Consider the following 14,579-nt stretch of genomic DNA (forward strand, 5'->3'; position numbering starts at 1 on the left):
ATCTACAGGTCATAACCAATAGATTGTGGTCAGAGTCCACATCTGCCTCTGGAAATGTCTTACAATTTAAAACCTGGTTCCTAAATCTCTGTCTTACCATTATATAATCTATCTGATTCCTTTTAGTATCTCCAGGGTTCTTCCATGTATACAGCCTTCTTTAATGATTCTTGAACCAAGTGTTACCTATGATTAAGTTGTGCTCTGTGCAAAATTCTACCAGGCGGCTTCCTCTTTCATTCCTTTGCCCCAGTCCATATTCACCTACTATGTTTCCTTCTCTCCCTTTTCCTACTACCGAATTCCAGTCACCCATGACTATTAAATTTTTGTCTCCCTTCACTATCTGAATAATTTCTTTGATTTGCTCATACATTTCATCAATTTCTTCATCATCTGCAGAGCTAGTTGGCATATAAACTTCTACTACTGTAGTAGGTGTGGGCTTCATATCTATCTTGGCCACAATAATGTGTTCACTATGCTGTTTGTAGTAGCTTACCTGCATTCCTATTTTCCTATTCATTATTAAACCTACTCCTGCTTTACCCCTATTTGATTTTGTGTTTATAACCCTGTAGTCACCTGACCAGAAGTCTTGTTCCTCCTGCCACCAAACTTCACTAATCTCCACTATATCTAACTTTAACCTATCCATTTCCCTTTTTAAATTTTCTAACCTACCTGCCCTATTAAGGGATCTGACATTCCATGCTCCGATCCGTAGAATGCCAGTTTTACTTCTCCTGATAACGACATCCTCTTGAGTAGTCCCCGCTGGAGATCCGAATGGGGGACTATTTTACCTCCAGAATATTTTACCCAAGATGACGCCATCATCATTTGATCATACAGCAAAGCTGCATGCCCTCGGGAAAAATTACGGCCGTAGTTTCCTCTTGCTTTCAGCCGTTTGCAGTACCAGCACAGCAAGGCCATTTTGGTTATTATTACAAGGCCAGATCAGTCAATCATCCAGACTGTTGCCCATGCAACTACTGAAAAGGCTGCTGCCCCTCTTCAGGAACCACACGTTTGTCTGGCCTCTCAACAGATACCCCTCCGTTGTGGTTGAATCTACGGTACGGCTACCTGAATCGCTGAGGCACGCAAGCCTCCCCACCAACGGCAAGGTCCACAGTTCATGGGACACGACATCAAAGCTCACAAGCAAATCCCAGAACTTCGTCCTGGTGCTGCCGTGTCACCGAGATTATACGGTCTACCCAAGATTCTTAAGAAAGTGGTCCCGCTTCGTCCGATCGTGAGTAATTTGGGCGCTCCTACCTACAATCTAGCCAAGTATTTAGCATCTGTTCCTGGCCCTCACGTCGGTAAATGCGAACATCACATTTCCAATTCTATGGTGTTTATTCAGAGGTTGAAGTCCTTGTCTCTTAGTCCCTGGGATTTGCTTGTGAGCTTTGATGTCGTGTCGCTTTTTACCCGGGTTCCTCTGGAAGAATCCTTGCAATTAATTGGTGAGAAACTGGATGAGGAAACAACCAGGCTTTGTCGCCACGTGTTAACGTCGACGTACTTTTTATTCAATGACAAATATTTTGAACAGACTGACGGAGTGGCTATGGGGAGCCCTTTGTCCCCAATATTCGCCAATCTTTTTATGGAAGATTTTGAGGACATGGCGCTGAAGACAGCATCCTTAGAACCAACCTGTTTTTGGAGGTACGTTGACGATACGTTTATGGTGTGGCCTCATGGGAGAGAAGCTCTGGACCGCCTCCTAGATCATTTCAATTCCCTGCATCCTAGCATAAAATTTACAATGGAGGTGGAAAATGATGGAAAGCTTCCGTTTCTGGATGTTCTGGTGTACAGAAAGGATGATGGGACACTGGGACACAGTATTTATCGAAAGCCTACGCACACGGATCGTTACTTACATGCTTCTAGCTGTCATCCATCGTTCCAGCGTACGGGGGTTCTGCGGACGTTGGCGAGAAGAACTTATGCCATTTCAGATGGAGAAAGCTTGACACAAGAATTGGACCATCTTAAGATTGTGTTCAAGCAGAATGGCTTTACAGATAAACAGATCCGTCGTGCTTTCCAGTTTGGACCTTCGCCTGAACCACCAGAAGATACCTGCAAATCGGTAGCTTTTCTGCCTTTTGCTGGGAGCATTTCCTCGAAGATAGGAAGGATTCTGAAAAGATATCACATCAAAAGTATTTTTCGTCCACCAGCCAAGATTAGAGCGCTCCTTGGCTCTGTTAAGGATGACTTGGGTTTGAGGAAGTCCGGTGTTTACAAGATCCCTTGCCACTGTTGAAAGACTTATATTGGTCAGACAATCCGGACCATTCAGGAGCAATGTGTTGAGCATCAGCGGCACACAAGACTGCTTCAACCTGAGAAGTCTGCAGTGGCGGAACACTGTCTCACCGAGGGACACAGAATACTATATGACAAGACACAAATGGTTGCCCCTGCATCTCGCTATTGGGACTGTATTTTAAAAGAATCCATAGAGATTCGGTTATCTGACAATCTTATTAATAGAGACAAGGGTTTTCTTTTAAGTAAGACTTGGGACCCAGTGTTATCTGACATTAAAAAACAACGGTCTGTGGTTCTATCGTCGGAATAAAAAAAAATTTTATTTATTTTTATTTTTTAATTTTTGACAGCGATATCTCGATTTCGCCTCTTTCCATCACTGGCGGCGGGGTATGTCTACTGCGCTAGAGGGCAGTTACGGCACCTTCTCGCGCATGCGTTGTGGGTCTTCTGCGGCCTATATAGCGGCCGCCGCTTGCGCTGGGAAGTCAGTTCCGGCGAGATCGTGCACCAGCACTCTCACCTGAAGATGGCGGCCAGCTGGACCGCGGAAATATTGTGTCATGAAGACGTTATGATCCGGCTGCTTACCCGAGAAGAATATTATCTATTTTTTGGGTATTTCTACCTGCAACCAAAATGTTTGATAGCCTTTTTTAAATTTCACCTTCAGCTCCACATTGGTGCTAAGCTCAAGTAGCTCCTCTTGTAATACCACATTTGCCACTTCCATTTCATCAAATGGACATATGATCCATGGTGGTATTTCCATTGCCAGAATATCTTTAAATCTATTTTTGAAGTCATCATGCAGGTTAATTAAATGTCAAGAATATGTCTGAATATCCTCATCAAGACATTCTGCCTGTGACAAGTTTGGGAGAATTTGCACTGACTAATATTTTATTCATAAATTTCAGTATACCAATAAAAGCCAAAATTACACCTTTTGTTTTTTATTAAATTTAGCCTGTCCCCTTGTAACTGCAAGTTAACATCATTAAATTTGTTGAAGAAATCTGTCAAGTACACAATGTCTGCTTTAAATTTGATCAGATTTTCTTTTAAATCTGGATCTTCAGTTTCCAGAAATTCTATAACTGTTTGAAAAAGTGAGTAAAATCTTGATAAACATGCACCTTTCGACAATCAGTATGTAAGAACAATTTTTGGAAACCTTCATCACTTTCATTGCGCAATAGTGCAAATAAATGGGTATTCAATCCATTGCTTCTTATTTTGGTAACTGTGTTAATCACAAATTGAAGCAATTGGTGCAATTTCTCATTCAAATTTTTTGCTACAAGGTGTTGTCTGTGGATGACACGGTGAATTGCAGTTAGTCCTGGAATCATTCTTTTAAGATGATTTATAAACCCACGATATTGCCTGAACGTGGCAGGAGCTCCATCTGCTGCCACTGAAGTAACGTTTGTAAATGGCATTGATTTTTCCTTAAAAAAATCACTCAGGACATTAAATACTGATTCGCCTTCAGTGTCCATTTTCAGCGTGTTCATGAATAGTAGCTCTTCATGGATTTCTTCGTCCATAACAAATGGAAAATATGCCAATAATAATGCTTCATTATCAGGTAAAGTTGATTCATCCAACTGAATAAAAAATGAGCAGTTTGCAGATAATTACACAAGAAGCTTTCACTATCAGAACTCATTTCATCAATACATCTTTGTACCGTGTTTTTACTTAAAGGAATTTGTTTGAGTACATCAAATGGAGGTTTGTGCAGAACAGTTTTTAAAACCTCTTCAATAGCAGGTAAAATTAACTGTTCTCTGATGGTGTACAGTTTTCCAGACTTCACTATAAGCAATGAGATGTTGTAATATACTCACAAGCCATCATCATTACTTTGAGATGTTGAAGCAAACATACTGTCAACAGTGGGTCTCTTTTCATATTTTTCCTTTAGTGTTTGAAAGTATTTCAAATCTTTACCTATTTCATCAGAATGACACCTTCCTAGATGATCTTCGAGCTTAGATAGTTTAATAGTCATTACTCAAAACTTTGTTGCACAAAAGACATATAGGCAATTGTTTATCTGCCTTTGATGGAAGAAAACCAAGTTTCAAATAATCAGCACTGTATTGTCGACAATTCTTCTTAGATTCAGTGATTTTTCATATCAGTCATAACCAGTAAAGAAAAAAATGTTTTTTTTTTTTTTTTAGTAATCATTGGGTGATTTTAACAGGATATTGTTATTTTAACAGAATAGAATAGAATTAGTTATTGCAACAAAGAAACCAAAATGACAGCAGAAAAACAGTTTTTAATTATTAAAAGCAATAAACTGCTATGACTCATTGTTTAATTGTTGAAGCTTTAGCAGCCACCAGTTTAAATATCTGGTTTTTAATTAATGATTAAAGAAAATATATACCTAATTCACGAGACCAGTGCCTCATTTCATAAGCATAAATTCTCTTTAATAGTGGACTCTATTATTATTTAGTTGTACGGCACTCAATAAGAGCAATTCCTTATTGATTAGTTCTGATTTTTATTGTTGATATAAACAATAAGACTGAGAACCTTGAAAAGCTATTTATTATAAATTTAGTATATTGCTAAATTTATAAACAACCCAGTATACAATAAACTGGTATTGTGCAAAGCACATGTAAACAGACATGACTGTCAAAAATGTTGAGTGTTATGTGGCAAGATCAACTATGGTTTGTCAACCTGGTGGGACGTTCATTAACTAGCTTAGTCTTTGCGTCTGCTAATAGTGGAAACATGCGTTACATTGCACTTGTGCTTTAATAGCCATATAGAGGTTTTCACAACTTATTTTATTATAATATAAAATATTTTTTGATTAATCACATTTAAATACATTTTCAAATATTTTTTGGCGTTTAGCATTAGCAGCTACGAGGACTTTGAAATAGGTACAAACATGCAGGTCAGTCATAGATCTCTCTTTTAATGAATTGACACTGTCACGTAAATAAATATTTCTATAAAAAAAACTACTAAAAGTTCAATCTTTCTTGGCTTTTTTGTTCTTTTATAGAAGTATCGAATAATTGCTCCTCTCAGTATTTAATTTTTGTTATGTAACTTCTACATGCAAATATAATATTATTACAATATAAAATAAAAATATGAGTAACAAATTGGCAGGTACTTTTTGGCACTGGCAAACACTGACATCGATTCACTCACACTTTTATTCTCAAAATTCTGAAAACAAATGAGTAACGTTTTGTCCTTGGCATTCATACGTATATTAGTGAAGCTTGGAAACACAGCACAAGTTGTATTTCATCCATTTGCATGTCTTAACGAGCATTCTGTGGGTGTGTGGGCAGCAGTTTACAAGTCTCTACATGCATTGTACTGAATATTGAAATGCTTGTTTTTACAAATAGCAGTTGCTGACCTTCTTAAAATACACTAGATACTCAAAAAAATTAAGGTGGTTAAAAATTTTCATGGACCCCCACTTACAACTTGCGAAGCCCCAATCTCCCTTGGACCTCTGGGGGTCCACCTGGATAACTCTGGGAACCAGGGACCTAAGGTCTGTAAAGACAAGTTTAGACTAATTGCAGTACCCATAGACATTCAAGTAATCATGTTTTCATGCACAATATGTTAATGAAATGGGTAGAAACTGAAGTACATGGTACAATTGGAAGTACCCTCCACCGTGCAGTTCATGGTGGTGTGCAGAGTACAGCTGCAGAAGATAAAATAACTGCAAGAACAGAATCATCAATTAGACACATATAATACAACTGTGTCACCCATATGCTGGGTGGTCCTGGTTCCATGACATCTTGATTTATTCCTTGTCTTATTCCTGTTTGCCTGTTGCTTGTAATGTCAAATAGATCATGTATGCCTGGCAGAACCATGGGATTTTGATATTTATATTTAATCTTTTGTGCACTGTAGCAAGCATAATATAGTTGTAAGTTATGACTGTAAGTCTTCAAGCTTTTAAAATGAGTCTCTGCCAAAACCAACATGGATCTTGTCTGAGATAAATAAAGAAAAGAGTGAATGCATCCACTCCAAATATGTTCTCAGCCTCTGGGCTGAATAATGAATAATTCTGTCCATTTATTGGATACTTCTATTTTGAACTTGGCTTTTATGAGAAGTTTTTCAATGCCATAAGTGACAAGTCAGCAGTATATAGATCACAGCAATCAGTAACTCATGGGGGTGATGACATAACAATTGTTAACAACTCTGTATGGACTGTTTGCATTCTTGATTTGGATTTTTAGATGTAGACTCTCTACTGAGCCATTGTAAACTAGTGATTTGCATATAGTATGACTATTATTGTGGCTTAAGTTCTTGGTGAAATTTTAGTCTCTTATCTGCAACATAACATAAGAACAATACGCTAGCAGTTCATTTTCATACCTGAAAAAATTGTATCAGGGCAAGCCCAAAAAAAGAAACAGTGGGTACTGCAGGTTGTTTTTCAGTACCTGGAACACTTGTAAGTGTTGTAGATGATGTAGATATCTGTCCAAATCACGCATAGTTTTATTGAACACTAGGGAGGGTGAAGGCACTCTTGGATTTGCTATCATGCATTGCTCCTGTAACAACTGAAATTGTTGCTGGTGGTGATAAATTTGTACCTAAAGGAATGCTTTTTCCTAAAGGGATGCTATAAACATCACCAGTGTCAATTTTCTATCTAAACTAAACTTTTTTCCTTTTTATGTACAAATAATAAGTAAACATATATTCATAATACATATTCCCATGTTGTTTATAAATTTGACTCTTTTTAAATTAGTGCCACCATTATTAAAATTATTTTTAAATTTTTTTTTGTACACTGTGGCCAGTATCCAATAGTCCTCTTCTTCACCTTCTTACTTCCCAAGCTTACACTTGGATGTACTGTTTTACCTTCACCACTTCATCCAATAGTCACTAGAGGAATACAGTAACATTAACATGTAATATCTGGATACCCTGATTTTCATGTCAGAGTATAGCAGTGTCTCTTTGTGTTTTTTGACATTATAATTTCAATCTTGTGATAGCATAGTTCATTTGCAGTATTTTCTTTTTTTCACTCAGGCCAAAAATTAAAGGCTATTTACCATATGTTGTGAACAGGCACTACTATTTCATCAACTACATATCACACACACACACACACACACACACACACACACACACACACACACACCAGCACTGATTAGTATTTTTTTGTACTATTAAATGCTGTAATGATACTAATATCTGTGTATATATGAATACTATATAGTAGATCTGTAGTGTTATTAGGGTGATATTTTTGAGGGCATGCTGAAAAGTAATGTGTCTGATTTTGTATGTAAAAACTATTAAAAGATTTTTAAATGAAACAAATGTTATTAACATTCTACATCTTTATTCTTTGTGTCTATATATTTGCAAAGCTCATTTACTAGAGGTCTCTGAATTGTAGCATGTAAGATGGCAGTGTGTAACATGACTATGTTGGTATGCTGTAATCAAGTTTCAAATTTGAAGAGTTTGTCCACACATGGAGTACTCTCTCCTTCAGTATGAAAATACCAGACCATACATGCATGCTGCAGCACATGCAGCAATCAGACATGTTTTGTTCACTATCATTGGTCATCTTCCATACAGTCCCAACATGGCCCCATCCAATTTTCATCTCTTTTCAGAACTTAAAGAACACCTTTGAGGACTCCACTTTCATAGTAATGAAGCAGTGCAAGCAGAGGTGATGTTGTGGCTCCATTAATCACACCAAACATTCTGCAGTGATGGTATCAACAAACTGGCCTCTCATTAGGAAAAATGTCTTTGTCTCAAGGGTACTTTGTTGAGAAATAAATATGTAGACATAAAGAACGGAAATGTAGAATGTTAATAACATTTGTTTTATTTAAAAAGTTTTAAGAGTTTTTACATAAAAATATTCAGATAAATTACTTTTCAGCACACTCCCATTTCATAGAAATTATATGAAGTTTAAATTGTACATAAAAATCTTCAATCTATAACATCATGAAACTAGTTATCTAAATTTCACCAGCACACTCAGCAACACATTGCTTTTTAAAGAAATTATTTGTATCCAACATTTTCTTACTGCTAAAAAAAATATTAATTGATAAACTTGACCAGTGCTTTCATTATCTTGTGCTAGTGTGATGATCATTGTGTCTCAAAGAACACAGTGTGCAGTTAGTGTATCAGTAATATCCTGCCTGCGATAATTTTTTTAATCTTTATTGAGAGCAATTGTGAATTTTAATAATAAAGAAAACTTCCATCAGTATCATTATTGTAACATATATGATTCTACTGTTTTAGAGAAATAGTGACCGAATGGATTTTTGGATGGAAATTGCTGTTGGACCACATCAGAAAGATATAAAATCAAAATTTGTTCTAACAACATTGATTCGTTTCCTAAGAGGCCATGACAATGTAAGATTTGATGCATCTGTACATATCAGTAAACCAATCTCATCCATTGACATGAGATTTAGTTTGGGATATCTCAATACAGGACCAGAAACAAGCATACTTGTGACAGTAAGATATGCTCCAGGTGAGATGTTATATGAATAGTATTTGTAAACTTTATTACAGAAATAAGCGTTTTTACAGATATCTTTGACTTGTGTGTACTGCTGTGTAACTGATATGCATTCCCCAATGGAAAAAATATAACATTCACTACATTCAGCTGATTGTATGTTGTGCACCTGTGCTTGAGTATTCATTAATAACAAGATAATAAAGGACAGAGCAGTATCCAGAGACCCAGGTAATTTCTTCAGGAAACAAGCATCCATATATACTTTTACTTCACAGAGATTGTCGACTAGCAGTGTACACTCTTCTACCTTGGCATTTACAGTGCCTGTATCTTAGAATATTGTGCTTGATTGCCCTATCACTATACTGATAAGGTGCTTGATTTTGTTTTAACTAGGGACACAGTACATAGTCTGAAATAACTAAGTTTCATTGGGACAACAAGAATATGAGTACACAGAGAGTAAACACACAGCTGGAATACATTTGACAATTGAGAGTTCAGATTCTTAGTATGCACATATAAAGATACAGCTCCTGGCAGGTGCCACTGTTGTTGCACTGCACACATGTATTGAACAAGGTGACTGCTGTCAGTGATTTGTCTGTTCCTTGTGGCTGCCTCAGTACTTGTGCAGCACATCAATTGAATGCTTACCATGATGGTCTGACTTATGGCTGTGGTAGATGCAGTATCTGGCAGGTTTCTACAGATTTCTTTGTTTCCTCTGTTATGTTAAAACCTTTCCTTGATCACCCATCCAACACCATTAGAAATGCTAAACTAATGTATAATACAGTCTTCAGATTGTGCTGATCTATGAACTGTTTAATAACTTATGAAGTCAGGTTTCATAATTTGTTTTATTATTAAAGATAATTTCATTTTGACCATGGGTGAGAAAGATTTCTAAGTGGAAAACAAGCAGATTTGAGATCCCTGATTAACTTAGCCACATACTGGTCCCATCTAACTTTGTTATATCTGTAAATACTGAATAATTTCAAATGCAGAGTTTTATCTGAGCTGCTTCTAGTTCCTGCAAGTAATTTTTATCTTTCTGTAATTGCACAGTATGAGTTTTTTTAAGATTAACAAGATAAGATTTTTTCTGTAGACCAGTTGTATGCCTGTTTTGTTATTGTAATGACTGCAACCTACATCAATTTGAATCTGCTTACTGCGTTTGAGTGTTGGTCTATCTCCACAATTTTTGCACCTCCCACTTGCCACGCTTCTCTGTTCCCAAAGATGGAAAGTTTTATAAGAAAATATTGGATTGTCCCTTCACAGGCTATCAGAAATGAGATGGTCTCCTTGGATAGATGCTGTGCATCCATTTGCTAAGGAACTGCCAGGATTTCAAAGGACAGTTGAACATTCCTTTAACTTTAATTTGACTGTGGAGGCACATACTGAACTAAAGTACACGCAGAAGCATTTGAAATAGTTTAAATATGCCTTGATGTCTTCAGTGTGGCACAAAGTATCAGCAGCATTAAACATACATAACATTGTGCTTCAAGCAAGAGAAGCCAGAGTAGATATTGAACAGCTTATGTTAAGGGTCTAGTGGAAGAATTAAATAAATTAAGAAACAGATGGGACACTATTTACTCAGATAGTTGCAAGGTAGCAGAAAATATTAGAATATCACCTGACTTGACTGTAATGATTCACTACACAAAGAAATTAAATATTTTCAGTTTTATTCTAGAAAAAGTTGTAGGGAACTTAACCACAGGGTAGTCTGCCATAGACAACTTGATAGACACATTTGGGTTCTTATGGAACTATATAAGCCTGAACAATTCTAAACTATCAAATTGTGTAGAAAACATGGCATTTTTATACAACATGGAAGTTAATAAACAAGATTTGAATGAAAAATTTTGCAGGTAAAAAAGATTCAGGCAGTTAATTTTGGGCTGTAACCACTCTCAACTCTGTGCCTTCTCAGTGCTCTTCCTAAGAGCCATTTTAATAACACAGGCTATTTCCAAATGTATTGGTAGCCTTACAGATTTTCTGCCCTTCTGCTGCAGAGCAGTCATTCAGTTTTGCTGCAGACATTAAGACTAAATCCTTTGAAAGCTACAATCAAGCAAGAGTGGCTTGTTGCATTCACTCTGATCACAATGGAGTCAGAGTTAGCCCACTCATTTTATTATACCAGGACTGTAAACGAGTTCATATCTAAAAAAGCTAGGAAGAAAGTTTAATTTGTTTGCACTTCCATGCTACTGTATATTTCAGTCTTACAGGATATACACCTTGACTCATTGACTGACTGCCAATGTACCACAGATGGTAGGCATTTTAATCAGAATGAGAATTTCAGTGAACTGTTAGGAATAATTCATTCAGTTACAAATTTTATATGATCCGTCTCACTCCCAATGTCACAAGGGAGTCACATGTTATTTGCTTTAGGAGTTTATTCATTTTGTGTAATACTAGCATCCATTAATTACTCTAAAAGTTCTGGCAACTCACTCAGATGAATGACTGATTTTAATATTCAAATTGTTCTGCTATATCCTTTATAATGAATAACTGCAAGGAGGATTGTAACCAGTAGTGAAAAGTAATAAAGTCCAAGATACTAGCTGATTTATGTTTGGAAATAAAAAAAAGGTTTATTGTATTGTCAAGTTTGTGAAGTAACACAATAACAGACTGAGTCCCTACGAAAATACTAAGTGCAGTGCACTATATTACTGTTCAGTAGTAAAGTTCATGTGATTCACTGTTGAAAATGAATTAAAAGTCCAATGATTCTGCCCAGAAGTACTCCAGGTAAGTGACATAAAATATTACAGGTCCCACACTTAATTTGCTACCTACTCAGAATTGTTTTGCAAAACTATTTTCAAGTTAACACATCTGTCATCTGCAAAATTTTAGTCCCATAAAAATATGACCTGCTGTTTTCACCTGTCAAAACTACTCGGACTGCCATTTTTTGCTGTCTCTGAGTTTAGCTGAACCTGTATGAACTCCAATTTTCAGATATCTGTTTAGGCATATGATTAGGTAGCAATTTACCATTACTCAGAGGATGTTTAATAGCTTTTGATAATATGCTATCTTTGTGGAGGCATGTGGAACTCATACATTATTAATAATGGCCATGGAATGCATACTTGCATAAAGCTATAAACAACAAATCTGCTCATGTATATCATGCACAAATATATGTTTTATTTTTCATTTCAGGTAAAGAAGTGCTTATACAATTCAAATTGAAAATGCCTCATACATCATTTACATTTTTTGAGGCAATGTTCAACTTGACATTACCAGGTTTCAATCCAATGGTTGTGGAACTAAAGTTACATGAGAAATCTCCAAAAGAATATGATGTAAGCTGCTGCTAAGTTAATAGTAAATATTATCTAATTTTATTGTGTGTGTGTGTGTGTGTGTGTGTGTGTGTGTGTGTGTGTGTGTGTGTGTGTGTGTGTGTGTGTGTGGGTGTCGTTTTTTTTTTTCTTATGTAATTCAGTGAAACAGTCTAGAAGTTTTCATTGTTGCATTTTGGCAGTTATTTCAACCTTTCTTGGTAAATACTTATAATCCATTTTTCTTTTCTCTTGGCAGATTGAATTCTCTGGATCATGGTTTAGTGGACATTCTATAAGTGGTAAAGGACTGTATCAAGACAAAAGTACTTCAAAAACAATGAACCATCATTTGAAACTTGCTGTCAAGTCTCCAAGTTTTAATGAACTTACAGTGTCATTTCGGTTAATCCAAGATGATACAGAATTCAAAACAAATATTCTGGTAATATATTTCCTCAGTTCATACAAAAATGTAGTTTGAAAATTAAATCAGAACAGAAATAAGTTCATCTATCTTTGTCTGTAATATATTATTTTATTGTGGACATTATCTGTTACTGTTTCATTCTGTTGGTGAAATTAATCATTGGCATGATTATATGTTAGTCAGCATATTTTGGGAACACCACAGACTTTTTTGCTTTGTAAGAAACGCTATTACTGTATGCCGCTTTTCATATATTTGTTTTTCACAAGGAACTTAATTGCACTATACTCTACCTTGTACACATGAAGAAACTTCTGCTGTATAGTCTTAACAATTTGTTTGCAGCACTTGCTCAGCCATCTCATAATTACTGGCACAGTGCAGACAAATATTTAGCACTACAGGTAACATAAATAAGTAGTTATATTTCCAGCAAATTATGTAGCAATAGCAAAGATGAAAACATTATAAAATTTAATCTGAAGCCTTCAGAACTCTACATTTCTTCTACCAAAGTTAAAGGTAGACAGATAAAATGGCATGGAGATTAAAGTTAATGATGAGTTTATTAAGGAATCTAATCACAAAAGAAATGATATTTGCTTCAGAACAAAAATCAATTAACAAACTACAAGAGAACAAATAAAATTCTTGGAACATTATATGGGAAAGGGGTCAGCTCTCATGATCCCCGAAACGAGTAGTGTATGTGTCAAAATATGAAACATAGCAGCAACTTGGGTTTACTTTGGTTTGTATCAGTTTTCTCAGTAAGAAAGAAATTGTTAGAATTTGAAGTTTTATGCTCAATAGCTCTTCCTTATGGAGATGTCATCTTCCATACATTGATTTGTCCAGTGTCTTTTGCATAGGCTGCTTTTGTAGACAACAGGGCCAATAAAAAGGCAATACAATACAGCAGTATTGGGTCAAAAATGAATGGCTCTCAGGCTCTAATTTCCCAAATTATACTATTGGTAGTAGATGCAGTCACTCATGTAAAGGGGATGGTGGCTGTCTAATTCTTGTGAATAACAGGATTAATTTCTGTAAATCCAACAGAATGAATCAGCTTTATGTTGAGAAATATTTTGAGTACTGTGTACTAAAACATAAACATCTAAAATTAATCATTATTTTAAGATGCAGTTTGCATGTGGGATTTGCCACCAGTTTTAGAAAATCCAGACTGTGTCATGTGAACATATACTTCAAAGGGACATAAAATTATTTGATGTGGGGACATACATTTTATTTTTGCTAGTATTTCGCACAATTTCTTTGATATAAGTAATCAAATAGCTGTCTTTAATATGGAAAATATTCTCAGAGCCCCCAAGAGAATAACTTCCATCTCTCTCTGTCAATGCAATTTTGATTGATAATTTCTGCATTATGCTACTGGATGTTCAACATATATCAGATGTGTTATCAGACCCTGTCAGAATCTCATTAAAACTGAAGTTGGCACACATGTATACTTCCGAAAATCCAAAAGTTACATACGGGCATCAAATTAAAGTTTCTAGTAATTTAAATAATTTTAGATACACATTGAAATATGAGTCTTGGGAGGAGGTGTGGAGTGAGGATGATACTCATCAGACAACAAAATTATTTGTTGACACTGATCGCCATTATTTTAATATTGCCTTTCCCCTCAAAAGATCACAGATTCGAAATACAAGAAGAAGAGTTTGTAAAAAAATGGATTACAGAGGGAATAATCACTTCTTGTGCAATGAAAGGAAAACACTGCATGTAGAAAGCAAAGAAAATGACGATCCCAGTTTCCATGTGTATTTAAAAATATACAGAAATATCCAAGGTCTGGCCATGAGCTAGGCAAAATGTCTCTCCCCACAAAGGCTACAGGCCTGGGGGGTATGCTAAAACTGACCAGTTTACCTGGGAAAGGCACATGAATTCT

General features: G+C 36.0%; 1 protein-coding gene across 1 annotated transcript in view; it reads left to right on the top strand.

The window, feature by feature from the left end:
• LOC126299332 (uncharacterized) overlaps positions 1-14,579 on the top strand; it is a 793,355-nt gene that overhangs the window by 323,802 nt on the left and 454,974 nt on the right. Inside the window, exons 24-26 of the mRNA XM_049991162.1 lie at positions 8,644-8,884; positions 12,095-12,240; positions 12,479-12,664. Coding sequence (XP_049847119.1) covers positions 8,644-8,884; positions 12,095-12,240; positions 12,479-12,664 — 573 coding nt within the window. The remainder of the gene's footprint in view (positions 1-8,643; positions 8,885-12,094; positions 12,241-12,478; positions 12,665-14,579) is intronic.

Source organism: Schistocerca gregaria, chromosome X, assembly GCF_023897955.1.
Source record: "Schistocerca gregaria isolate iqSchGreg1 chromosome X, iqSchGreg1.2, whole genome shotgun sequence".
Classification (NCBI taxonomy): Eukaryota; Metazoa; Arthropoda; class Insecta; order Orthoptera; family Acrididae; genus Schistocerca; species Schistocerca gregaria.